Source organism: Alligator sinensis, unplaced genomic scaffold (assembly GCF_000455745.1).
Source record: "Alligator sinensis unplaced genomic scaffold, ASM45574v1 scaffold30_1, whole genome shotgun sequence".
Lineage (NCBI taxonomy): Eukaryota > Metazoa > Chordata > Crocodylia > Alligatoridae > Alligator > Alligator sinensis.
In genome coordinates this window covers 1,112,222-1,140,163 of record NW_005842060.1, presented here as the reverse complement: position 1 = coordinate 1,140,163, position 27,942 = coordinate 1,112,222, and the positions used below count along the sequence as shown (strand labels likewise).

The 27,942-nt window shown below is 42.1% G+C and overlaps 1 protein-coding gene across 1 annotated transcript in view; it reads right to left on the bottom strand.

The window, feature by feature from the left end:
* The window catches only part of MAN2A1 (mannosidase alpha class 2A member 1), a 229,426-nt gene that overhangs the window by 136,148 nt on the left and 65,336 nt on the right, over positions 1–27,942 (bottom strand). Inside the window, exons 8-10 of the mRNA XM_025203529.1 lie at positions 21,019–21,205; positions 7,798–7,975; positions 4,493–4,695 (exon numbers count right to left, since the gene is read on the bottom strand). Of these exons, the coding sequence (XP_025059314.1) occupies positions 4,493–4,695; positions 7,798–7,975; positions 21,019–21,205 (568 nt within the window). The remainder of the gene's footprint in view (positions 1–4,492; positions 4,696–7,797; positions 7,976–21,018; positions 21,206–27,942) is intronic.

Here is a 27,942-nt window from a genome sequence, read left to right as displayed (position 1 = left end):
CCCTGAGCCCGCTACAGAAGGTCCACACTTCCCTTGGATGATGAAACAAAAGAGGACTATGCAAGAACATGCTAAGGACAATAAGACTTGAGAAGAAATGACACCAACTAAGGAAAAGGTATCATATACCTAACTATCATAAAACTTAAATCACTACAATATCATGGAGATTCACAGCATCATATTACACAGTAAAGTATAGGGGATGAGAACAGATGAGAAACTTGTCTGTGACAAACACAAAAAGAACAACATAGGAAAAGGATGCCAGGCTGAACAGAGGGGGAAGATCTTGTCATGGTTTGCCAGTTCTCTCTCAAATATTGGTGAGATCCAACATGGAGAGAAAAGTGACAGCAGGCAGAGGAGGGAAGGAATGAGTCCCACGTAGCTGGGATTCAATGAAGTTGGGGAAGTAGACTTGTTTAGGTAGGAAGACAATGGTGTCCTGTCCGATACCTCATCATGTTCTGAAGCACCTTGTTCAGTCGAATATGGTAAAAATGAAGAGATTATGAAATGAAGCACAATAATGCTGACAAGACACCAAACTGATGAGCCAGGCTGTCTACACAGGTACTTTACAGGGACCCTTATGCTCCCATTAGTCATCATTTGAGCCAAAGGGCACACCAAGAGCATGTTAGTAAGACATGCTTTAGGTGTCTCAATCCCGCAGATGAAATGTCAGTGTTTGATTAACTAGTCTTCCCTGCCTCTGACCTTTCCTAAAGGAATGCCTGGTCCAGGCAATGACAATCTCTCGTCTGTGATTAGAAGTTCTGTATCATCATTGTGTAACTGTAATAACACTGAGGGCTTATATTCTTTCTGCCTGGCCTTCAAAAAAGCATGCCATCTGATCTCCAGTTAATTTTCTTGATTGCTTTCTGACCAGTACCAACAGGGGTGTCACGGAGATAAATGTGATTTCATAAGCCTAACAAATTTTTGTCTATATTTCTAAATATTCAGTGCAAAGGGATCCAACATGGATCTTATTTTCTTGCTTTCAAAAAACCTACTATGAATAACATCTGCTTGTCAGTGTATACATTCAGGATACAGGACCATAAACGGATGCATTTTGTAGACTGTATAGAGGTCTTTATGTTTCTTCTAGTTTGACCAACTGTGTAACACATGCCATAGAACTTTAAACACACCACTTAGTAGTTCATCTATAACTTCTATTTCAGCCATTTCTCACCTTTCTGAATGATATTTACTGTTGGATTTAAGGACTCCAAGTAATAAACAGATCCATCATAGAATCAAAGAAAGTTAGGACTGGAGGGGACCTTAGGAGGTCATCTAGTCCAACCCCTGCTCCAAGCAGGACCATCCCAAACTAGATCATTCCAGCCAAAGCTTTGTCTAGCCAGGTTTTGAAAGCCTCCAATGATGGAGCTTCCACCACCTCTCTGGATAACTTGTTCCAGTACTTTATTACTGTCCTAGTGAGAAACTTCCCTTGCTGCAATTTGAGACTGTTGTTCCTTGTTCTGCCATCTGCCACCACTGAGAACAGTCTAGATCCATCCTCTTTTGAACCCCACTTCAGGGAGTTGAAAGCTGCTATGAAGTCCCCTCTCAGTCTCCTCTTTTCTAGATTAAAGAAGCCCAGTTCCCTCAGTCTTTCCTCACAAGTCATGTTCCCCAGCCCCCTCACCATTTTTGTTGCCCTCTCTCCAATTTGTCCACATCCTTCTTGTAGTGGGGGGGGGGCCCAAAACTGAACACAGTACTCCAGATGCGGCTTCACCACTTCTGAATAGATTAAAAGAATCACTTCACTTGACCTACTGGCAGCACACCTACCAATTCAGCCCAGTATGACATTAGCCTTCTTCCCAACAAGGGTGTACTGCTGGCTCATCTTCAGCTTACTGTCCACAGTAACCCCCAGCTCCTTTTCTGCAGAGCTGCTGCCCAGCCAGTCAGCCCCCAGCTAGTCCTGGTGCATGGGATTGTTCCATCCTAAGTCCAGGACTTTGCACTTGTCCTTGTTGAACCTCATGAGATTTCTTTTGACCATTCCTCCAATTTGTTTAGGTTGCTCTGAATCCTTACCCTACCCTCCAGCGTATCATGTCTCTAGGTAAGCTGTTCCAACACCTCATTGCTCTGTGTTGCCAGCCCTGGCCGCGTTTAAGGGCCTAAACAAAGCTGCAAGAGTATGACTAAGGCAGAAGGCACAACATTCATTTTGAATTAGTACAATTTGAACTTAGCAGGTGTTACACATGAAATGTTCATCAGTGTTTTAAAGTAATTAACATTACAATTTGCTTAGCTGGATAAACCCACAATTTATGTTAAACAAGAAAGACATAACAGAAAACAAACTTCCAAAAAAATTTTCAATTTAGAATTTGTCAACAGATTATCGACAAACAACCAAAATTGGATATAAAGTACATATATGCATCCTGTAGCCTCAGGTGTATTGATAATGATTAGTGAATTATGAAAGTATGCATTGGTTCTGTGTTGCCCTACTGCAGTTAAGTGCTTACGTTAAATATTTTTAACCAAAGTTTTAGAAGCTTTAGAGATAAATATAGAGCAGAAGGTAGCTTTGTTAGTGTGACCAGGAAGGGAAGGAAAGCAGAAAAGTGATAAGGAGACATTCCAGACACTTTAGGAAAAAAAATAAGAATTGCTCTTTTCATTCTCACAAGGACATAAATTTTGCTTAATTGAAAACTTCCAAGATCACCAAAGAACTGGTTTATGCTGGTTCCCAGACAGACAAAGAGAATCAAAATGAGCCAATCAGATTACATTTGTTACAGTGTGGCCCCCCTCTACATGTGCACATGGCAGAAGTCATGATTGTGAAATTGTGCATTGGATCCCATAGTGCCTTACTGCCAGTGCAGCTGGAACTCAATCCTAGGCTCCACCTTCAATAGGAAGAAGCAAGCACCTGCAGCCCATAGAGGCACCCTGTGCAACCCCAGAGCTGCAGGACCATGGCAGCCTTGATGTCCCAGGCTTGAGGATGGGGATCACAGCTGCCACGATCCCTCAGGCCCAGGGGTTTCATGCTGGGCATGGTACCCCATGAGCTGATGTCACTCTCAGCTACATGGGAGACCCTGCTCCACATGCAAATTAAAGCTTGATAACAATTAGCATTAAAAGTTAGTTCATATTTTTGAGGTTTAACTTTACAGCTGGTTGGAGTGTTTTATGGTGTAACAGCTCCTTTGCACATGTACCTGGTCTTAACATAACAGCACAATTAACCAGTTAACTGTGCAATAACTGCAACGTGGAGAGGGAACCTTAGTCGTACAATTATATGGATTTGATCCAAGAAAAACAAAGTACACAGGGAGCTCCAAAATGGACCCTGAACTACCTCCCAGTTGGGACTTGCATCAGAAAAGCCACTCATCCAGCTTTGTATGGAAAAAATAACCCCTACCTCTAAAGAATGAGGTATAACCACCTTGCTTAGAGGCCATACTTTCATGCTGCAAGGCTGCTCCGGATAAAATGTTAACTACATGTAATCACAGTCCTTTTCTTGTAGCTTTGCCCATTTCATTAGCATGTGCTGAAAACATTAGCAGTAAAAAAGGCTGTCCTAAAAAACACTGGCTGTAAAAGATTCACCCACAGCAAAATAAGAGTAGCAGAGAATCAGGTAATAGAAACAGAAACAAAAGCAATTATAGTATGGTGCAAGACGAGAATAAAACCATTTTAAGAATAAAAGCATATGAAGCATTTTTTAAAATGAACAAGGAAGTTAATTATGTATTATGGTGTTTTAACACAAAATTACCCCTCCTCCCACGCTACCCTCTCTCTAATGTACTTCTGTCCTCTTTTCCCTAAGCTCCTCTTTTTACTTGCCTTCTCTTCCACCACTTCTCTCAACTTACTTAAAAATCTCTCTTTCAGGGCCATGACCCCCACTCCCCGCTTCTCTCTCTGATTTCCTTCTTCAGTATTGTCTGACTATATTCTTCCTCACTTTCCTATTGCTTTGTTTTCCCAAGTTTTTTCTTTTTCCTAGCTACTCCATTCTTTACCTGTCCTCAATCCCCGTGTGCCTCAGCCCTCATAGTTCTCTCTCCTATTCATCATCGAATGGATTTCCTCTCTCTTGCCTACTTTTGCTCCTCCAGATTTCACTTGTCCTTTTTTCTGTGCCCATCTCCTCCTTGCAAAAACAAGCTCAAACGAACAGTGATCAAAAAATGGTAATAGCAATTCAACAAGGGTCACATGCACACACTGGCTGGTATCCCAAGTGACCAGTTACTTCCAATGGTATTTTAAACCCATTCTGAAGCAAGCAGAGTAAACTGTCATACTAATATCCAAAAATTTTGGAGACCAGTTATGTTTTTCCTACTGCGATATATGAATCTCAACCATAATATAATAAAAATAAACTTCAGAGTTTATCTTAAAACATATTTTCTAAGTTAGGAATTTTTAAAGCAAAGCAGAATTATATGATGACACTTACCTTAAATAGGATTCCAGAACTCGATCTAGTCGTTTGTAGAAGGGTCGTGATGTAAAGTAGCCACTCCAGTAATGATAATCTCTGTCTGCATATGTGAAGAAGTCCCCACTCAAAACAGGAAAAACTGAATTGCTGCTCTTCTCATCCAAATTACCTGCTTTACGCAAAGCCTCAAAATAATCTGATAAAGTTCCAAACTGGGCCTGAAACAAAATCAGAAAAAAACTTATGTGACTAACAGATTTCCATTTCCTTGGTTTATTAATGCAGTGCGAAAGGATAAGGACATGTTGGATTTAATAGATACTTTCAAAGTATGCTTTCTGCAAGCCAGATCATAATAGAATTATTGGTCTATTTTAAAGTACATAAAATTTCCCCTGATGCCTTGACCGACATTTAACTCATCAAAAATAATTTTCGAACACAAGATGCAAGCTGTTTATTTGCCAAATATAAACACACTCCTGTAAAGTACCAGTAGTTTAAATCCACACATGTTTTAAAAAAGTAGTAAGCTTTACATTTCTCTCTTTAGGGCAAGTAACAAAGGCCTAAGCAAACTTTGGTTTCAACTGTGGGAAAAATGTCCCAAACACTGCCCTTTTCTCTAACCTCTATTGGACATTAGTAATCCATCTTCTGTAGGTATCTGGAAAATGTTATAAATTTTCCCTCTTCTAATGAAATAACAATGCAGTTCTTCCTCGAGACTTTACTTTCAAATGCATTAACTTTATTACGTCACAACACAAAGTCTTTGATATATCAAAATAATCAAATCTAACAATAAAAATCAAAACATGTCTGTTTTCAAAGTGAAAACCCACCTTAAGTCAGCTGCTTCCTGGTAGCTGTCTATATGCACACTCTCACCACGTGGGAAGTGAAAACTAAACCACAAAGTAAGACTACGCATACAGGGAGGTACCATGAGACAGGCCCCTAATGCAGTAAATCCTTGCTCCCTTTTATTTCACAGTAAGAAGTTCATTTTCTCATGCTGTTTATATAGGAAAACAAAGAAGTTTACTTGATTCCATTTCAAAACTATGTCCATATAAACAATATAAAAGGGTTTTCCCCTTTTACAGCGTAACTCAAAAGCAAGTCCTGGAATCACCCCGATGCAAAAATAGGGGAGCTTGGGTGCGGAAAGGAGACCATGCTATACCAGCTCTCATAGTCATGTAGCAAGAAAATCATTGTGGATATAAGTGGAGAGAGTTTGTGAGAACACAAAGACAAACTATTCCCTTCCCCTGCCCTTTCCCCCCACAAATCAGCTGAGGCTAGAAAGAAATGTTCCACTGGGCAAAACACAACTTGCTGTCCAGTCCATTGATCTTAGGAACAACAGGCAACATGTTCCCTGCTTCCAGAGACATGCCCTAGAGATTGCCAAGAACCCATCTCTGGAAACAGGGAAAGAAGGGACAGTTCTTGGCTGCTCAGGGAAATCCTCAAGCGGCCTAGAGTTGGTAGGGATCCACCCCAGAAATGGGACAGTTCCCGGCTAGCTCCCCAGTCTCAGCACTGCTCCGCTTGCCAGGTCCTGTAGGGAGCCAGGAGCTAAGCAGCGCCAGGATTGCGGGGTGGGGGGGAAACGACACGACGACAGACTGACGCAGAAAGCTACCCAGTCCCAGCACTGCTTGGCTCCCAGCTTTTGCAGGGAGCCAGGAGCTGAGTAGTGCCAGGACTGGGGGAGTTCTCCAGCCCCCATGACACCCTAGTGTTGGGGCTAACTGGGACCAAATTTGTTTCAGGTCACCATCTACACATGCACTATTGCACAGTATTTACTACCTGTATTTACAGGTAGTAGCTAACTGCACAGTAGACTAATTTACTGTACCGTAAATGTGCACGTGTAGATGATGACACTTTTCTGCGCAGATTAGTCTACTGTGCAGTAAAGTGTTTTGTGTAGATACACCCAGTAAAAATAAAACCTTTTCAAGACCTTACAAGTTATTTGTCAATTGAAATGTATTATTATTTTTTAAAAATACAATCCTAAAAGATCTAATATCTAAGCTGAATCCAAGTTAGATTCCTTTCTCATTTACCAGAAAGCATAATTTTATAACCATGTTAACAATCTTAAAACTAAAATATTCTTATTTCAAAATTCATTGTTAATTCCAATAACCCAGCATATGCTTGATTCTGCAGCTCTGAAAGCAGCAGGGAACTATTACTGAATTCAGCATGCAAACAGATCAAGCCTTAACGCATAAATGAGTAAATATTCAAAATAGAAAAAAGTCCACAAGACTCTTCTTTCTGCTGAATATGAATGTACCAGTGACACCTAGTTCAATATAATTATTATGGTGCTCACTCAGGAAGAAATGTTAGCGTGAATGAATTAATGTTTATCTGAGCATGTGCTCTCACCTGAGTATAGTGCTAGTATATTTACTCTTTGTAAGGAAATGACTGCTTACAGAAAGTGAATTACACATTTAGATTTTGTTCTTCTCACTTATCTGTGAGAAAAAAAAAAAAAAAAAAAATCAAAATTATTAATGGCTGAAGGAAAACAAAAGAACCTAAAGTCTTTTAAATCTATAAATCATGTTTAAAATGTTGAACTATATGCACCTTTATTTATTTGACAAACTATAAAGAAATTCAATTAACTAATAAAGGAAAGCATACCAAAAATTTTAAAATGATTGCATCCAAGGTATTTTGTGCTACATAGCTTTATGATAATGCACTTAGTAAGGGGGAAGGCAGTTTGAGACGTGTTAAATAAGGCAATTAGTGCTCAAAAGCAGCTTAATGAGAGAAATGGAAGAATGTACATTTGAAGATGACAGGAGATAAGAACTATAAACCTTCCACAACAATAACAGTATTAAAGGAGCCTAAGAAAAAGTAAAGACTATTTTTCAAGTAAATCACATCGGCTATTATTATTATTTCTTACTAGGTATAGAAAAATGTAAAGCCTTAAGGGAAGAGGCATTAGGGGAACCAGCCCTCACCTATACTTAACCCGATGTAAAATAAAATAAAAACTATGATGTCAAATGACAACAGTAACAACAACAAAATCGTCAGTACCTTCCTTATTCATCAAGTCTTTCAACTGAACAACAGTAGTATTTAGCTATCTTTCTCTGTGATACAAAAACAAAATCTCAGTCCATCAAAATCTATCATCATGTAAAAAAGGAGCAACTTAAAGTTAGTGCTAATGGTGTTTGGGAACAGTTTGTTAGGAAGTCTTAGTTTCAATATATCATACATTTCAATATATCATATGAAAAAAAAAAATCAGTGCTTTTTACCTTAACATGTAAATCAGGATGAGAGTTCATATAATCAAAAATCTTCTGATAATTCTGGTACTGCTGATCCCATTCTGAGCTTTCTGTGTAGCGAAAATCATCCCCTAACGGAGCCAGGAGAACTTTAGTACGGAAAAGCTTTGACTTCTTTCTGTATTGATCTAAAATCATCCAAGCCCTTGAAGGGAAAAGAAATAATTTTAGAATACAGAATAATTATCACTTGACAAGATAGCAATGACATCCTAAATTATGTAGTGTGTTCCAAAGAGGACCCTAAAGCCTTGAAAAGTTCTGCTTATTCACTTAAGAGCAGGCAAGTAAATCTTACAAAACTTTTTCCATGAAGACAGCAAGTTCTAATTTAAAAGCAGCAGGGTTTTTTTCTCCCACTACTTACATTACAAGGCTGCTCCACAACCTTGCTGCTTAGCTGATTAAGAGCGTTCTTCTAAATTCCATGTTAAAATTTATTCATGGATAATTTATACTCATTTGTTCTTGTGCCAACACTGTCCTTAAATAGTTCTTTCCCCTTCCTACTGCTTGTCATCTCTGATGCATTTATAATGTGTAATCGTTCTCACTGAACTTTCATTTTGCTAAACTAAACATGCAAAACTCTCTTCTGGTTATAAGCTAGCCATTCCCAAGTATCCTAATAGCTGCCCATTACTTTGCCTGATCCTGCTTGAATTCATCTTTCTTCAACACATGGTGGCCAAAATTGTACACAGCACCCCATAAGCACATAGTATGGCACTTCTTAATTCAGGCCAAAGGTCCATCCAGCCCAGTATCCTGTCTCTGACAAAAGTGAATACTTTGGAGGAAGAGCAGGTTATATCTAGAGTGATCCATCCCTTGGTCACTAAATCAATGATGTTGAATTTCAGGAAGGGTAGAGAGATATAGTGCTCCCTCACAACAGGTTTCCAGACCTGGGCCAATCCCTTTTTCTCACATACAATGTGCACTCCAATTTTCATTAGCTAGTTTTGCAAAAAAGGTGTGGGTTATATGTGAGAAAATATGGTATTTCATCAACACACTATTTTTTGAGACATAATGAATGGCAAATCAAACACTGGCCTAAAGACGGATTCTTTTGGAACTCTACTAATAACCTCCCTCCAGCCTGATACCTCTACAAACAACACGATCCATTATTGTTTCTCCTTCAGCTCATTCCCAACCCACCTTTCATTTTCTTTACTCATTACCATCATCTTATGCTCTGTAGGACGTATCAAAAACTTTGGTGAAGCTGAGACAGATGAGATCTACCACAACTGATGTAAATAAATTTAGTACTCATCAAGCAAAGAAAATGTTTATTTGACACAGGTAATTCTACCTTTGGTAACCTCCTATTACATTTATTTGCTTGAAGTAAATAGAGTAATATACTTGATTACTCTCATAATATACTCTATTAATAATAGAGTAATAATATACTCTATTTACTCTCATACCACATAGACCTTTCCCAAAGAAATTAGCCATCTAAAATTGGGTGGTGCGTCTTAAACAAGGAGACTGATTTCCATGCTGGAATGGAGGACTGAAAAGGCTGGAATGGCTGCTGGGTCTCTCTCTCCCCCCCCTGGCCATATGGAGCAGTGGTAGAGTTCACACACCCTCCCCTAGCTGCACAGCCAAAACTAGAGGCATAACTGAGGCCCCATATACAAGTTACAGTTAAGACGTGATTAACCAGTTAATCATGCCTTAAGTAGTCAACCAGCCACACATTCAATCAATTAATGGTGTAATAAAAGGAGAAATAATCTACAAAGTTATTCTACTTTGTGGCTCCTTACTATCGTACTGTTAACTGAACACGTAGCCAGGGGGACCCTGTGGCTGGGAGCCCCATCAGCAGACTGGAGCTCCCAGCAAGGGGGCCCATGTGCCCCAGAGGCACCCCAGGCACCTCATGGCTGGGAGACTGTCAGCTGAAGGAGTTCCCAGCCATGGGAAATTGCTACATGCCAGTGCAGGGAGTGCCTGGGATGGTGATCACAGGCTCCCCCTGCACCAGCAGTAAGGTGTGATAGGATCTAATTTGCCATCTCACAATCACACTTCCTGCCATGTATGTGAGACATGGCAGGAGGCACAATTGTTTGGATCATGCATCAGATCCTATCACACCTTTACCTGCATTGTCTAGAGGGGACTGCTTTCTCACACTCTCAACTGAACTAGCAGCAGCTTTGACTGGCAAATCAGCAGCACCTGTGAAAGAGTTAAACCTCTAGCTTTTCACTGTGCAAGGGGAGGGTGTGTGACACTGGCAAATGAACTATGTTCCTACTCATAGATTCATAGATGTTAGGGTCGGAAGGGACCTCAATAGATCATTGAGTCCGACCCCCTGCATAGGCAGGAAAGAGCGCTGGGTCTAGATGACCCCAGCTAGATACTCATCTAACCTCCTCTTGAAGACCCCCAGGGTAGGGGAGAGCACCACCTCCCTTGGGAGCCCGTTCCAGACCCTGGCCACATTAACTGTGAAGAAGTTCTTCCTAATGTCCAGTCTAAATCTGCTCTCTGCTAGCTTGTGGCCATTATTTCTTGTAACCCCCGGGGGCGCCTTGGTGAATAAATACTCACCAATTCCCTTCTGTGCCCCCTTGATGAACTTATAGGCAGCCACAAGGTCGCCTCTCAACCTTCTCTTGCGGAGGCTGAATAGATCCAGTTTCTCTAGTCTCTCCTCCTGCATTAAAACTCTATGCAGCCATCATTCACCTATGATTCTGGAAAAGTCTTTGCTTCTTTATTCTGCCTTCCCCAAGAAGTGTTTTATTCAGAAGGCTGGGGGAGAAGAGATGTATAGTATTCCAGACCATCCCAAGACAGTAACATATTGAACTGATTAACAGATTTGATGTACGAGAGGGTGAAAATGTTTGTAACAATTTCCCAAAATCTTGCAAAATACCTATGATTACCATTAATCTCTTTTCAACACCCCGCTTGCATAATTAAGGTGCCAATGGGAGGACCATGGGCAAACCTGAAGTAACCTTACTTGGGCTATGGACAAACATACATCTGAAACACCTTCAAAAGGGAAGGGGAAGCTGCTGCTGCTTTGGAGCATGAAGCAACTGTTAATGCTGTAACAGTGTTGTGTTCATGATCCTGTAGCATGCAAGTGAGCAAAAATGGCCACCAACTTTGACCCTGATTGAAGCATTAAGTTGGAGCAATTTTGCTACACTTCTATCACTATAGGCTCTTGTACAGAAAACTCTTAGAGCAGAACAATAGCTAAGCAGTTCTGAATAGCAAGCTCCCACTCCCCTTTTAAATCCAGGCCATGTTTGTTTGTCCATATATACTTTACTTGCAAGTAGTGACTAAAGATTTTGAGTTTCCATTTTTTTTAAAAAGAATCCCAAGCTACGTTGATGTACGTTCTTAACGATGTTGCAGTATATACAATTTTTAAACAGAATTAGCAGTTTTAAATTTTTAAAATTTTGCTTGGTTTTCAAAGTGAACTACATTAAATGAAAGTTTCTCCGAGAATTTAAATATAACTCCCCGCTATATCTAAAATTCTTACAAACTTAAGCTTATTAAATCAGGTTCTCTTTTAGCCATCTGAACAGCATTTAACAGTAAACTTATTCTAAGTAATAATCTCACTTAAAGGAAGTTTTAACCCATAGTTGAAGGGTATTTTGTGTACTCTACAAAGGATAGTTCATCTCACTCAGGAACATCACTGTTTTCTTGCCAGAAGCCCATTTTATAATTCATAGTGCTGAACTGTCTTGTCTGCAATCAATACCACTGGTAAGATGTCAGCCACATTAAAACTAAGGTTTGTAAGGTTCTCCCATGAAGAAAAAAAAAACAAACCTCTGGGAGTAAGTATCCTATCAGTTAGATATCATAACAATCAGAACTACAGAAGACTATAAAACACATTTGTTAGAAAACTCATTTTTAGTTCAGATTTTGCACATGTAACCAGATAATATTTTGTCCAAAGTTACTCATGAGATACCAGACTCATGAAAAAATACAAATTAAGAGGACTCATACTAACTTTTGACATCTCTCCTTTCTACCTCCCTCCAATTTCTTTCTAAATCAGCGGCATACTTTGTCAAGTCTCCTAGAAGCATAGATTTGTCGCAGGGACTTTTCAGAAACTTTTTTTTTTTTTTTTAAATCATGCCAACTCTGCCATTAATGCAAGTCACATTCATTAGCTGTGTTCCCCATTTCAGAGACATAGTGGGATAGATTTTATTCCATTATTACTAGCTTCTAATCACATGTAGGTGTCACAGCATCCAAGCACAATCCTATCCATTCTGTTAGTTTCTGAAAAATTAGTGTATCTACTTATAGAATTAGTCTTCATCTTAGTTTTATGACTAATCCACAAACAACAGCAAGGAGGAAGAATACCTGTCTTCAACTTCACATTAGCATTTTTTTCAGAGACTCAAACAGGGTGAAACAGGATTGCCCTTAAACAGTGAATACGTAGGCAAGGAACTAGCCAACTGTGTTCTTCCTCTCATAACCTTGAGAGAGAAAAACTCTGAAATTCCTCTCACAAAGCTGTTTCCTAATCTTTACTTTGAGAGTAGAATAACTATATACTGAAAAATACTTGGGGCAAGACCTACACATCAGACCTGCTGGAGACTAAAATATACTTTCACCTCAGTTCTGAAGCCCACACATCTTTCCTTCCTGGCTCCCTAAAACAAAGGGCAAAAAAAAGTTCTTTCAAATGTAGTTTCTGTACATTTAACCTAAACATGACCTTCCTGTTTTTCTAGGTTTTTCTTCTACCATATACTACAGTATATACACAAACAGCTCTAATTCCTGTTTAGCAACTTTTCTATTTTAGGAATAAATATATATTTTTAAACTATCTACAGGAGTTCCGAGTATTATATGCATGATGACCCCATGACACTGAGACCCTCAATCATCCCATACATTTTACTTCAAGAAAAGAAATATTCATTAAGATGTATTCTTAATGGAAAAACTAACAATGACTTATAAAGAATGCATATGGCCTTTCTTTTGAAAAGCGGTCACGCAGCTTTTTGCAACAGACCTTTAATATTAAGATGGAGAAAACCCCCTCAAGCTACATGTTAAGGTTTATTTTTTTTCCTCTTGTTTGTGATCCTGAGAAAAATTGTGACAGTCTGCTAAATCACTTGGCATTCTTAGGGCCCCTCTACACATGCATGGCAGGAGGCATGAATGGGGGACTGTAAATCAGATCCCATCACGCCTTATTGCCAGTGCAGAGGGAGCCCAAATCCCCATATCCCCCTGCATCAGCAAGAAGCAAACTCCTACAGCTGGGAGCCCTCTCAGGTCCCAGCCACAGGGGCACCCCACATGTCCCCACAGCAGGGAGATCACAACTGACATGGTGTCCCAGCTGGGAGGGTTGAGGGGGGGAAGGGTTGCTTCATGCAACTGGGACCCCCAGCTGGCACACCATGTCAGCTGCAGTCTTCCCAGCGTTGGAACTGCAAGGCGTGCCCCAGCAACCGGGAGCCCTGTCAGCTGATGGGGTTCCAAACAACAGAGAAGTGCTCCTGAAGCTAGGAGCCACCATCATCTGGGAGCTGCCAGGCTCAAAGGTGTACATGGGCCCCCCCAGCTAGCAGCTCGGATCAGCTGATGGGACTCCCAGCCACAGGGGGCCCTGGCCACATGTTCAATTAATGGCATAATAGGAAGCAGCTACAAAATTATTACACATATTTTGTGGAATGGCTTTGTAACTTGTTTCTTTTTTTATCATGCTAGTAACTAAATAAGCGTCTGGCCAGGTAACCACTTAAGCATGATTAACTGGTTAATCATACCTAAAGTGTAATGCATCAACAGGGCCTTAGACTGGGTTCACCTTCACTGCCAAAGCAGTAGCAGCACATATTCAGTTGGAAACACCAGGATTTGCCAGAGTGGCTCCAACAAAGAAATAGGTGGGACAAAAGAGTCTCAATCTGGACTCTCCCACCACCATTTTAATCCCCAGGTCCAGTCCATGAACCTATAAGACACATTCTTCAATCTCTACCCTCAGTGATGCCACTGGGATAAAGATGCTTCCCCAATTTCTAAGGATGAAAAAGATCACATGTTCCAGGGCAGTCTGTGCTGGGCTCCTTCCAAGGCCCAGAAATCCATTCTCCCCTTCCCTCAGAAAAGAGAAAAACAAGAGAGAGCTGCTTCTGCTGGCTCATATAAATCATTTTGCGAGTCAAGGAGCAAACGCACTGTACTTCACTGCTAAAACTTCAGGGTTCGTACTCCACTGATGACCCATAGGACCCCTCCAGATGTTACGTCTGTTACATGATATATGCAAAATTTCACACAGCAAATGACAGCATACCAGACATTGAAGGTATTTGTCCCAGGATAAAAATGGTTGATCTTCCACAAAAATGATAGATTTCTGATGAAATAAATTGATGTTTAGACTGCAACTTTTGTCATGGCAGCACACATTTAACATCTTTGCCAAACAGAAAGAACATCCATGATCCCACAGTTCTCTTTTCTCTCCACCCCACAACTACAAACTTTGTACCATTACAAAAATAGCATCTGGAGATGACTGCATAGTTACAGTATGCATCATTTATATTCCAACTTTTTTTCAAAAGACTTCAGGATATTATATACCAATTTCTATGTTAGGAAAACATACTTATGGTTGCAAAGCATGTGCATATGCACTATGATAGTTTTGATTACATGAACACATGCTATTTTCCCTGAACTCTCCTGCCATTCACTGCACAAAATGCATGCATATGGGGGTAAAGTAACTTCCAGCCAATAACTTTTTAATTTTCCAATGTAAATAATGATCTTTATCCTAGTATTTTGTTTCTAATTATATTTATATGGACTATAACAGGCCTTTACCCCCCTACTCCCCCACACCCTTTTTTCTTTTGGAGACTGTTATTCATCTAGTTAACCTGGAAGCTATTTCCTACAAGGTTGTTTTCCTCTTTTGCAAGAGAGAAAATTTTCAGAGCTCTCCACTCAAATCCCTGAGCTCTTCAGTTCAGCAGACTTAGTCGAGTTGACTTCAGTATTGTCTTGATTATTCATTTCTAACATCTTCAATTTTAAAGATTCATTCTATTTGGTTTTCAAGTAAAACTTGGACTTCTCCAACTACCAACACTCCAAGGTAATTCTAAAATCTAATGGTTGAGATCTGTTCTATTCTTAAAAGCACCAGTATAGATTTTAAAATTAAAAACAGCTTTCCTGACAAAGCACATTTTTCATAACACCAGCCTTGCAAAGTTCCCAGTAAGCCAAGCAAATATGATTAAGACAAGACACATGATTAATACCAGACACCCAAGCAGAATGCATTTGGGTGTAGGTGAAAGATGCAGCACCAACGGTGGGGATTTATTATAGACCACCTACTCAGGAAGAGGTGGATGAGGCACTCTTCAAGCTGGTGACAAATCTATCCAAAAGCTATGGGATGGTACTGATGGGAAATTTCAATTTTCTGGACACCTGCTAGAAGAACAATGCAGCCAAATATAAAATGTGAAGCCAGTTCCTAACTTAGGTGGAGAACACCTTTCTGTTCCAGAAAGGTGAAGACAAAACTGGGAGATCATCTATCTTGGATCTTGTCCTGACAAACAGGGAAGAATTAATGGAGAATATGAAGGTAATGGGTAACTTGGGAGGAAGTTATCACAACACAATAGAATTCCAAATCCTGAAAAAGGAAAAACATGAGACAAGGAAAGCAAAATGAGGATGCTAGATTTCAAAAAGGTGGATTTCATCTGATTCAAAGAACAAATAGGCATGGTATCATGGGAGGATAGGTTGTAGGATAAAGGCACCTAAGAGGGCTGGGAGCTCCTAAAGGCCACAACATTGGAAGCTCAATAAGAAACTCTCCTGGCACAATGGAAACACAAGAATGCCAAGAGAGCAATGCGACTGCACAAAGAGCTTCTAAAACGCCTCAAATGCAAAAGGAAAGCGTATAGGTAATGGAAGAATGGGCAGGTCACCAAGGAAACTTCGACACAGTCTCGCACCCTATCCTCATTGGGAAGCTACCAGACTGTGGAGTGGACACCTACACGGTCAGGTGGGTGGCCAACTGGCTTAGGGACCGCACCCAGAGAGTGGTGGTGGATGGTTCCTTCTCAGCCTGGAGGGAGGTGGGCAGTGGGGTCCCACAGGGTTCAGTCCTCAGAGCGGTATTATTAAATATCTTCATCAGTGATTTGGACGAGGATGTGGAGAGCACTCTCTCCAAATTTGCTGATGATACCAAGTTATGGGGACAAGTTAGTACACCGGAGGGCAGGGAGCAGATTCAGTCCGACCTGGACAGATTGGATCAACGGGCAGAGAAAAATAGGATGCAATTTAATAAAGATAAATGTAAGGTACTCCACCTGGGAAGGAGGAATCCCCAGCGCACCTATAGGTTGGGGAGTGTCCTTCTCAGCAGCTCGGAGGCAGAGAGGGATCTTGAAGTCATCCTTGACTCCAAGACGAACATGAGCCGGCAGTGTAACAAGGCCATCAACAAGGCCAATCGCACCTTGCCGTGCATTAGCAGGTGCGTGACTAATAGAACAAAGGAGGTGATCCTCCCCCTCTATGCAGCACTGGTCAGGCCACAGTTGCAGTACTGTGTCCAGTTTTGGGCGCCACACTGCAAGAGGGATGTGAAGAATCTGGAGAGGGTCCAGAGGAGGGCCACTCACATGATTAGTGGCCTTTGGGAAAGACCCTACAGGGGGAGGTTGAGAGAGCTGAATCTCTTCAGCCTTCACAAGAGACAGCTGAGGGGAGATCTTGTGGCCGCCTATAAATTTATTAGGGGAGGTCAATGGGGAAGAGGTGACATGCTGTTTACTAAGGCGCCCCAGGGAGTGACTAGGAATAACGGGTGTAAACTAGTTGAGAGTGGATTTAGGTTAGATATTAGGAAGAACTTTTTCACAGTCAGGGTGGCCAGGATCTGGAATGGGCTTCCAAGAGAAGTGGTGCTTTCACCTAGTTTGGATGTCTTCAAGAAGAGGCTAGATAGTCACCTGGCTGGGGTCATCTGACCTTGGTCCTCTTTCCAGCCAGGGGCAGGGGGTCGGACACGATGATCCATTGTGGTCCCTTCCAACTCTACAATCTATGAATCTTTGAAACATACCAAGAAATAGAAAGAACCTGCAAAGACAAAATCAAGGTGGCAAAAATAAAGAACAAGCTGCACCTGGCAAAGGAGGTTAAGGACAACAAGAGGTTCTGCAAAGTGTGCTGACCAGAAAAGGAGGACCAAGGAAGCTGTAAGTTCTCTGTTAACAAGGAAAGAAAGATGCAAAGGCAGACCTACTTTGCCTCAGTCTTCACAAAAATATTAAGCTGCAGACAGAAACTTAATAGGGATTATCTGGATAAAGAAGAGGACAAAATGAGAGAGGAGATAGCAAAAGACACAGTCAGAGAGCATCTGCTGGGTCTGAATAAATTCAAGTCAGCAGGGCCAGATAAACTTTATTCCAGAGTCGTAAAGGAACTGGCAGAGGAGATCTTGGAGCCCTTGACAATGATCTTCATGAAGATGCAGGGAACAGAACAGGGACCAGAGAACCAGAAAAAAGTCAGTGTAATGCCTCTCTTTAAAAAAAGGAAAGAAGGAGGACCCGGGGAACTACAGACTGGTTAGGCTCACCTTAATACCTGGGAAGTTACTAGAGCATTCCCCTAAGAAAAGCCACTTGCAAGCATCTAGAGGACAAAAGGCTGATCACAAGCAGCCAGTCTGGATTTATGAAAAAATAAATTGTGTCAAACAAACTTGATCTTCCTCTTTGACAAAGCAACTACTTGGGTGGATGAAGGGAATGCTGTGGATATAGTGTATCTAGACATCAGTAAGGCTTTTGAAAAGGTCCCACAAAACCTTCTTGAAAAACAAATTAGAGAAATGTGAGCTGGATGAAACTACTATAAAAGGTAGATAGATATCTGACTCAATAGCCACACAAAAATGGTAATTATTAAATGGGTCCATGTCAGAATTGTCATCTGGTGAACTGTGTGTAGTTCTGAGCTCCACATTTTAAAAAGGCATGGAGAAGTTAGAGAGGGTCCAGAAGCAGATAGAGATGATCAAGGGCTTGGGAAGACAAGTCATATGAGAGGCTGAAGGAGCTAGGCTTGTTCTGATTGCAGAAAAAGGGACATGAGAAGACTTTATAGGGGACATGACAGCAGTCTTCAAATACCTGAAGGGTTGCCATAAAGAGGGAAAACAACTTTTCTCTCTTGCTGCAGAGAGGACGTGGACCAATGGCTTGAAGTTGCAGCAAACTAAGTTTAAATTGGGTATCTGGGAAAGCTTCTTCACTATTAGAACAATGAGGCAGTGGAATAGACTGCACACACAGGCATTTTGCTTGGCGCACACACCTTGGGGAAGGGGTCAGGGCTGTGCTGCCACACCAAAACTTGGACCCCTCATGGCTCCCCCACCATCCACCTCGGCACATCAACATCTTACAAATTGAGATTGTGGGTATTTTTGGCACTCTACCCAAAAGCATTGCCAACCCCTGGACTACATGACCTCTAGAGGTACCTTGCAACCCTATTTCTCTACGATTATGATTCTCACACGAGTTTCTAAATTACATTGTTATAAAATATAGTAAAGATTTACCATTCAATAACAAAGACTAATACATGAAAATGTATTGTATTTTAAAAACTTTACAAATACAGGTAAAATCTGAACCAAATTTTTCATTCAACTTAAAGCTAGTAACGCTTTAGCAAATCACTTGCTTCAACAGCAAGAGTTAGGCTTGGCACTTAGTTGAAATCCCTTTCACAAATCTAAAAAAGTCCTGAAAATCTAGAGATTTTTACAGGTAACCACTCATTTAAATGAGAGATTTATGCATTGTGGTTACAAAAAGCAACAGTTCTTTGGTTATTTCACATTAAAGGAATAGCAGGCAAAAACAGAAAACAATAGCAAAATTTTACAGCTAAAAAATCTTGAGTATGTTTTCTCCAAATGGAGTTAATAAACTACTGACAGAGGAATATTACATAGAGAAAATATTATTATATAATATAAATTTGAATACAATAAAAATCCAGACAAAGTAAAGCTAACAAAAAGATTAACTTCAGGCATAAACCATGCTAAGCATTATGGCTGCTTACAGACATGAAGAAAACAAAACAAAATAAAACAGTGCTTTACTTTAAGGTTGGCACGCCCCCACACCAAGTGAAGTGCATGCCCAGAAGAAGCGTCACATTAGTTTGACCCAGCTTGCCCAACACCAGTGATTATATGCTTCAGCAGGGCTTTTTGGTGCTTTTATCTAACAGCTGATTGAATCAGCTGTTAGATAAAAGCACCAAAAAAGCCCCTGGTCTGCATAGAGGCTGAGAAGCCAAGTCCAGCTAAAATGTACGGTATCTTAAAATTGAAGGTGTGGCACACATCTCAGATGCGGGGCTGCCCAAAAGGATGTTAACTATCATCTGGAGATTAGGTTGTGGGGAGCAAGAACTAGCAGGACCTGAAGTTGTCCTATGCCCAATCAGCTGTGCTCAACTAAGCATCAGGATTGAGCTGTGGGTAGCCCTGGAAGCTGAATAATTCATATCTGAAACACTTTATGCCCTATCCCAAACACTGTGTTCTGCCTCACCAGATGCATAATTTTGGGGTTGGCCCATTATTTTAACATCTGCCAGGGGCCACAGAGCCCAGTTTAGATTAATTTAACCTGTCAAGAACATAACTAGGTATTGACATCTCCTTATATATGGAAGATTAAAGCCTAAGACCCTTCCTCATCTACAGCTTCAAAAACCCATTGTAACTAACAAATCAATACCCAGTAAGAATGACAGTTATAAATAGCACATCATGGACAGAAAAACTACAATATAAAAAACAACATTTAAAATCCTTTTAAGGTTTGTCTGTTATCAGTACCAAGAATCCTTCAAGCAGGATGTGTTTACATTAAATTTGGTGTTTCTAAGGTTATAAACAGATATCGCAAAATGAAACGGATCAGCTTTGCCGAAACAAACATAACCCACTGCCCCACAGAGCCTGACCACTGCCACTTCAGAGAGCTGTGGGAGCCTGATTCTATGAAACACCAGTTGGGGAGCATCTGCAAATGCGAGAAGCTAGGGTTGCCCCACTTGCAGAGATGTGCCAGAATCAGGGCATGGCAGTGCAATGTTTGGCCAGGTAATCTCCTGCTGGAGGATTCCAGGGGCATGCATCTGTGAGAAACCCAGGGTTCCCTCATTTACAGAGGCATATCCTGAATTAGGGCACAGCAGTATAATGCATGCACCCAGAGAATCCCTTGCTGGAGGATTCCTGGTGTGCACCTCTGCAGAAGGGGGACCCTGGGCAGATGCTCCTGTGACCCAATTCTACATGGCCCAGGAATGAGAATTCCCAGGTCAAGCAGGATCAGACCCCTGAGGCCCCAGAAGCACCTGAACTCTCCTGCAGAAATCAAAAAGATGTCTGCTGCAAAAAAAGCATCACAAATTTATGCTACGTATTGCCATTGCCACAATTTTTAGCATTTGTAGTGCAACAAGTGGCATGAACATCTGTTTGCTTGATCTCCGTAATACCAGAACATTTTTTATGGAGGCACAAAGGTGACATCTGTTTCCAGCCTCAGAAACAATCTTAACTGTTTGGACTCTTGGAATTCCAGAAATAAACAAACTACAGGTTGAAGTGTTATTTGTGAGCGAGGCTAAATGGTATTTTTTCTTGGTTTATCTGCTATCTGATTCATTAGGGAGGAAAAAAAATCCTGCTGTTGGTTTTGAGCAAGGCAGAGAAAGGACTGAGATTCAAAAAAAAATTAGGTGATCAAACAGAAAATCAAAATGATATCAGAAACTGTAGGATCAATATGCTAACTCACTTAGTTTCTCTCTGGCTCTTAGGCATTTTATAAACTATACTAGCAACTATTTTGTGAACAGGAATACATACAGTGCACAAGTAATAGGAATAATTTTCACATGACAAATATCTATAAAAAGCTATAAATCCAGCAAATAGTGATAGTTGGCCTCTTTCAGCAAGTATATTTTAATTATTCATCATACTAATAGTTTCTAGTACTGTACCTGTGTGGAACATTTCCATCATGAATGGCCTCTGGAGGAACTCTCCATGGACAACTGACTCTTCCTCCAGGAAGACGTTTAAAATCAAACTGGCAGCATATTTTAGGATCTGGACCACAAGTATGAGGAACGTCATAGCTATAGAAAGGCATCATATGGCAAAGGATATCTGTACTGGATTCCAAATCTAAAAGTAAATACACAGATATATCTATAAAAATAAGCTATATGCAGTGTTTATATAGCAACTGCTTAGCCTTAATCTAAAAGTGTTATTTAAACACTAGCACAAAACAGTTTCATCTTTAACATATGCTGGCTAGGAACCTGCATCATTAAAGCAACAGCAGTTTTGCTGCAACTTCAATGAGCACAGAAACAAGCCTTTAATGATTCAGTTAAAGATATTGCATTGAATGAATTCAACTGTGCTACCTTGCATCCTTCAGTATTTTTTAATAATTTAATTTTCATTGTCATTTATTTGAAAGAATTCTCAGGCAAAAGCAGATCTAGAGGGATACACTGATGCAATAATATCCTGCTTCACTGGCAAGTACTCTAGGTGAGCAGCTGAATGCATGGGCAGTGAGTGACCTCTTCACCTCCACATATCCCATTTCAATGCTCTGGATCCGCTACTGCTCAAAAATTGATTTATATATAGCTCAACAACATTACATTTTGGACCACAACATAGAACTAACTTCCCAACTAAATTAGAAACGAATTTTTCAATAAGTTAAATTTGCATTTGTAACCAGAGTCTAAGTTTTAATTAACATTAAAGGGTTTTCTTCAAATGGTCACAAGTAAAGCAAAGTAGCTGCAGAAATTTAAGTGACATACTGATAAAAATAAAATTAAGCAAGAATTACCATCACAATCTTCATGAATTGCCAAAATGTCCAAACTTTTAATTAAATATTTAAGTTGACATTGTATATCTGGAATTCCAGAAAGGCTTTGACAAGGTCCCCAACCAAACGCTATTAATGAAGTTAGGCAGCCATGAGCAAGGTCCACCCGTGGATTAGAAATTGGTTTAAGGATAGAAAGCAAAGAGAGAGTATAAATGGTGAGTTTTCAGGATGGAAAGTAGTAAACTGCAGGTTCCCCCAGGGGTCTGTGTTAGAACTGGTGCTGTTTAGACTGTAAATCTGGAAGGGACCTCAGAAGATCATCAAGTCCAGGCTCCCTGCACTAGGCAGGAAAGACCACTGGGGGGTCAGGTCACCCCAGCAAGGTGACCATCCAGTCTCCTCTTGAAAATTTCCAGGGTAGGTGATTGCACCACCTCTGGAAGGAGCTTATTCCAAAGTCTAGATACCCTACCTGTGAAGAAGTTTTTTTCCTAATGTTGAACCTGAAACAGTCTTCCAGGAGTTTATGGCCATTACTCCTGGTTTTCCTCAAAGGTGCTGTGGGGAACAGAGCAGCAGGACAGGCCCTATGAGGAGAGACTGAGGGACCTGAACCTGTTCAGCTTCAGCAATGAGGAGGCTGAGGGGGGAACTGGTGGCTGCCTACAAGCTCATCAGGGGAGATCAACAGAAAATAGGTAGAGCCCTTTTCTCCCCAGCGCAACCTGGGGTGATGAGGAACAATGGTAATAAGCTGATGGAAAATAGGTTTAGGTTAGAGATCAGAAGGCAATATTTTACAGTTAGGGTGGCCAAAATCTGGAACCCACTTCCCAGGGAAGTGGTCCTCACCCCTACCTTGGGCAAATTCAAGAGGAGGTTGGATGATCACCTGTCTGGGGTCTTGTGACCCCAGCATTCATCCCTGCCTGTGGCAGGGGGTCAGGCTAGATGATCTTTTCAGGTCCCTCCTGACCCTAGCTACTATGAAACTATGAAACAATTGTTCACCGAGCCCTTGATGTACTTCCCTGATGTAGCGAAAGGTTGATACTAAGCCCCTCTCAGCCTTCTCTTTTTTTAGGCTGAAGAGTCCCGGGTCCCTCAGCCTTTCTTCGTATGGCTTGCCGTAAAAGTCTCTGATCATAAGGGTGGCTCTTCTCTGGATTCTCTCAAGCTTTTCCATGTCTTTGTTAAAGTGCGGTGCCCAAAACTGGATGTAGTACTCCAGATGTGGTCTCACCAATTCTGAGTAAAGCAAAAGAATCACTTCCTTGGTTTTGCTTGAGATGCATCTATTGATGCATGCCAGAGTATTATTTGCCCTGCTGGCTACAGCGTTGCACTGACGGCTCATATTCATACTGCAGTCTATTATTACCCCTAGGTCCCTTTAATTCAAGGTGCTGGTCAGTTTGGTGCTACCAAGCCTATAAGTATATTGGGGATGGTTTGTCCCCAGATGGAGCACTTTACACTTCTCAGCATTGAACTTCATCTGGTTCTGATCCACCCAACTCGCCAGCCTGTCTAGGTCCGCTAGTATCTGCAGCCTATTTTCAAGTATGACCACACTCCCCCGTAACTTAGTGTTGTCCACCAACTTGGCCAGTGAGCTCTTCACCCCCACATCCAAATCATTGATAAAGATGTTGAACAGAACTAGACTAAGCACCAACCCCGAGAGACACCACTGGCCACATCTTGCCAGGACAACATAGATCCATTCATTAGAACTCTCTGGGTCCTACCCTGCAGCCAGCTTCCTACTCACCTAACTGTCGCGCAGTTAAGCCCGCAATTTTCTTGTGAGAACATCGTGGGATACTAGATTCAAAGGCCTTTTGGAAGTCAAGGTATACAATGTCAACCTCTTCTCTCTCATTCTGATGGAGAGGTACCTGATCATAGAAGGAGACGAGGTTTTTAAGACCTGCCCGCAATGAAGCCATGCTGGCTGTCATTGAGAATCCTACCTTCTGCAAGCCTATCGCACACAGACTCCTTAATGAATTTTTCCAGCATTTTCCCTGGGATAGGAGCTGAGCTAAGCTAAGCTAGTGTGACAGCTGAAATTATGTCTGTGTAATAAAGGTGCTTGGTGAAGGCTCTATGAAGATTATATCAAGTGTTTTTCTGTATTTGTTTAGATATTAAGTTATATGTTGTTGCTAAAAGCCTAATTCAAGTTTAAGATGTAGTGAGGCCTTGTATAAAGTAAGGCCTAGTAAATTTAGCAAAGCCTAAAAGTAGTAAGGCCCTGTGATGTAGTTAAAATTACCTTATCAAAGGAATGCAAGGCTTGTACTGCTATTGGTCAGTCTAAGGACAGTTGAAGTAAAAGGAATCTGAGTGGTTGTAAGTTATCAGAACCATTCAGAAGCTTTAAATTGGCTGGAATATCTGGAAACCATTCAGAAGGAAGATACAGCTCTGTAAAAAGGATTAGTTAGCTGTTGCCTGGATCAGTGGGCCCGTGGACCTCGAAGAGCCCAAGGACTGCATTCCAGGGTCCTTCCCAGTACCCTTCAGACAGTGCTGTTCAGGGACGCCTGACTTTGCTGAACTTTGTGGAAAGAGAAGCTTGCTGTGTATCAGGCATCAGAGGGACTGCCGATAAGTTGCCGACACGAATTGCTTTTGTCTGTTGTTGTTTGTTTTGTTACTACGCATAGTTGTGTTTTTGTTAAGTCAATAAATCTTTCTTACCTTTCTACCCCCAACCATACTCTCAATCCCGAACCCTCCGCAGGCGGCTGGGACAGCTAACTGGCCTATAGTTACCCAGCTCCTCTCTCCTCCCCTTCGTGAAGGTGGGCATAACATTGGTCCTCTTCCAGTCCTCAGGGACCTCTCCAGAGCACCACAAGTTTTCGAAAAGTTTTGCCAGGGGTTCCATGATAACTTCGGCCAGCTCCTTCAGCACTCTCAGATGACTTTCGTGCAGTCCTGCTGACTTATATATGTCTAATATTTTTAATTGATCATGCACCAGTTCTACGGCAATAGTAGGAAGTCTGTCATCCCTACCATGCTCATTCTGTACCCTACCTGGCATGATTTTTCCCTTGGGCCAGTGAAGTACTAAAGCAAAGTAGTCATTCAGGAGTTCAGTTTTTTCGTGAGTTCTGGTAACCAGCTCTCCTGCGTTAGGAGCAGTGGCCCCACACTCCCATTTGTTTTCCTCCTGTTCCCTACATGCCTAAAGAAAGACTTCTTGTTGTCCTTAATTCCCATTTATGATTTCTATATATGATTTGGTTTTGTTATGGTTCCAACATGGCCACACTCCCCTTCCAAAATGAGTACTTCTGAGGCAAGGGGAGGGACATCCAGTGGCAAAGGTCAAGGTTAAGGGGGCAGAACTTCTGGTCCCAAGATGGTGACCAGGGTGTGGGGCACCCATCAAGGGGCGCGGCCACCCTTGCAGCCCTCAACAGCTCACCAAAACTCATTAAGTGGCCCTCCAGCCAAAATAATTGACCACCCCTGGGTTAAGGGATTCCCCATATAGACTTCATAGACATTAGGGGCTGGAAGAGACCTCATGAGATCGAGTCCAGCCTCCTTGACATAGGAAGGAAGTCTGTGGGGATCAAAATGCCTTTGAATGAGTCCAGAGTAGGTGCTTGCACCACCTCGGGGGGGGGGGGGGGGGGAGTCTGTTCCAGACCCTGGACACTTGAACTGTGAAGAAGTTTGTCTTTACGTTCAATCTAAAGTCAGCCTTCTAGGAGTTTGTGGCCAGTGGACCTTGTTACTTCTTGGGTAGCTCTGGTAAACAACTGTGCTCCCAGATTGTGATGAACTAGCCTTATGTACTTATAGGCTGCCACCAAGTCTCCCTTGAACTGTCTCTTCTCCAGGCTGAGGAGTCCCATGTGCCTCAGCCTCTCCTCATAAGGTTTGCTCTCTTGGCCTTTGATCATATGGATGGCTCTCCTCTGGACTCTCTCAAGCCTATCCATGTGCCTCCTGAACTGGGGGGACCAAAACTGGACACCATACCCCAGTTGCTTCCTCACCAAGGCCGAGTAAAGCAGGAGGATGACATCCCTGGTTTTGCTAGAGATTAGGTCTATGCAAAACTTCGGCAGCCACTTCGTTTCAGAGGTGTTTCAGCCCATTTCGGGGCCCCCGAAACACCAAGTCCGAAATAAAACCGAAGGCTCCAAAACATCTCTGAAACAAAATGAAACCATGCAAAATGTTTTGGATGTTTTGGAGGTGCCCCCCGGGAATAGTCCAACATGGCCCCTCAGTCCTCCTTTTAAAGTGCTGAGAGGCTGGGGCAGTGTGGGAGATAGGGTCAGGCAGGGCAGACATGGGGGCTTCTCCCATGGCTTCCCCTGGCAGGGCAGAGGCAGACAGCTAGAGGAGCCAGGGGTGAAGCTCCCATGGCTGCCCTACCCAGCCCCATCCCCCCGGCACTTTCAAAAAAGAGCCCCGCACTCACCAGTTGCAGCAGTGGAGATCAGGGCCCTAGGGGCTCATGGCAGAGCCCTCCCATACAGCGCAGGGCAATGGGGGGCAGCAGGGACCCCCCCCCAGCTTGGCATCCGTGGGGCAGCTGTTGCATCATGTGGGTACAGCATGGCTTGGCAGGGCACCATGCACTGTCTGGAAGCTGGGGCAGCTCCAGCAGTCAGCCAGAGCCCGGCACCACTCAATCCCAGCAGCCCCAGCTCCCAGACAGCACACAGCACAATGCCAAGCCACACTGCACCTGCACCACGGGGCAGCTGCCACACGGGTGCCAGGTGCAGGGGGGATGATCCCCGCTGCCCCCCACTGCCCCACGCTGAATGGGGGGGGGCTCTGACCCAAACCTCAGAGGCCCTGATCACCATTGCTACAGCTGGTGAATGCGGGGCTTTTTCCCCGCCTCCACATGGTGGGAGGCTGGGGCCAGGCAGGACAGCCATCGGGGCTTCTCCCGAAACAGTGTTGAAACTCCGAAGCTGATGTGGCCAAATCAAAATGCAACAGTGATCTAAAACACCGAAATGAATCACCGTCCCTCCAAAACAGCCAAATCCAAAACAGAAACAAAATGTAGGCGTTTCGCACAGCCCTACTAGAGATGCATCGATGGATGCATGCCAGAGTTTGGTTAGCTTTGCTGGACACAGCATTGCATTGGTGGCTCATGTTCATCTTGTGGTCAATCAAGACCCCCATGGTGCTAGCGATGTAGTATGAACTGAACTAATGTAGCTGATGTTAACATAGAGTATAATAATAGTGAAATGTAACCATGTTAGTCTTGTCCTGTGAGCAACTTGAAAACTCCATTTTGTATCCTTCTGCTTGACATAAGTGAATTAACTCTGCATAGCCTTTATGTATGAGTGTGTGTAAAAGGGTGAATGGTGACAGAATGGCATAGAGACGGGAGAAGATGATTTAACTGTTTAGGTAAGCAACAAGGCGCCAAATGTAAGTTACCAGTCAGTAAACTAATTAATGAACGGTGGAAGAATCCCTTTGAAGCTCGAGGGCACAAAGGAGATAACAGAATAAAAAGTTCTGCCAGACGGGCAACAATACTCCAAGGCTAAGATAAGCTGAAGACAAAAGAAGAACAACTGCAAAAACAGAAGCTGGGTATGGAAAAACCCCAAAGCACTGAAACAAAGGATGCCAATCCCTATAAAAGAACACTTTGAAAATACCAAGTTGGGCGAGTCTCTTTCTCTACTGCTGTTTCATCGGAGCATAGATGCATCTGTTCACCCCGCTCCTCTGTTATCTTTAAATCTGCTATCTTCAAATCATCATCATCTACTCAATAAGCCCGGGTTGGCTGCCCTGGGCTGATATTGAGCAAGTATTGCTGGTAACTACATCTGGTGTATGTGTGGATGAAATGGTTGTTTTGTGCATGTGTATGCCTATGTGTAATGATGTGTATGATGATTTGTGTGTGTTTGTATGAATGGTGTGCCGGAACCTCTATGTCCAACTCATGTAATCAATAAATGCGGCACCTTGCCTTATCCCCCTTCATAAAGTCCCGCTTGCGATTTGAGCAATTGGCAATTTGTATAACAGTAAGCTT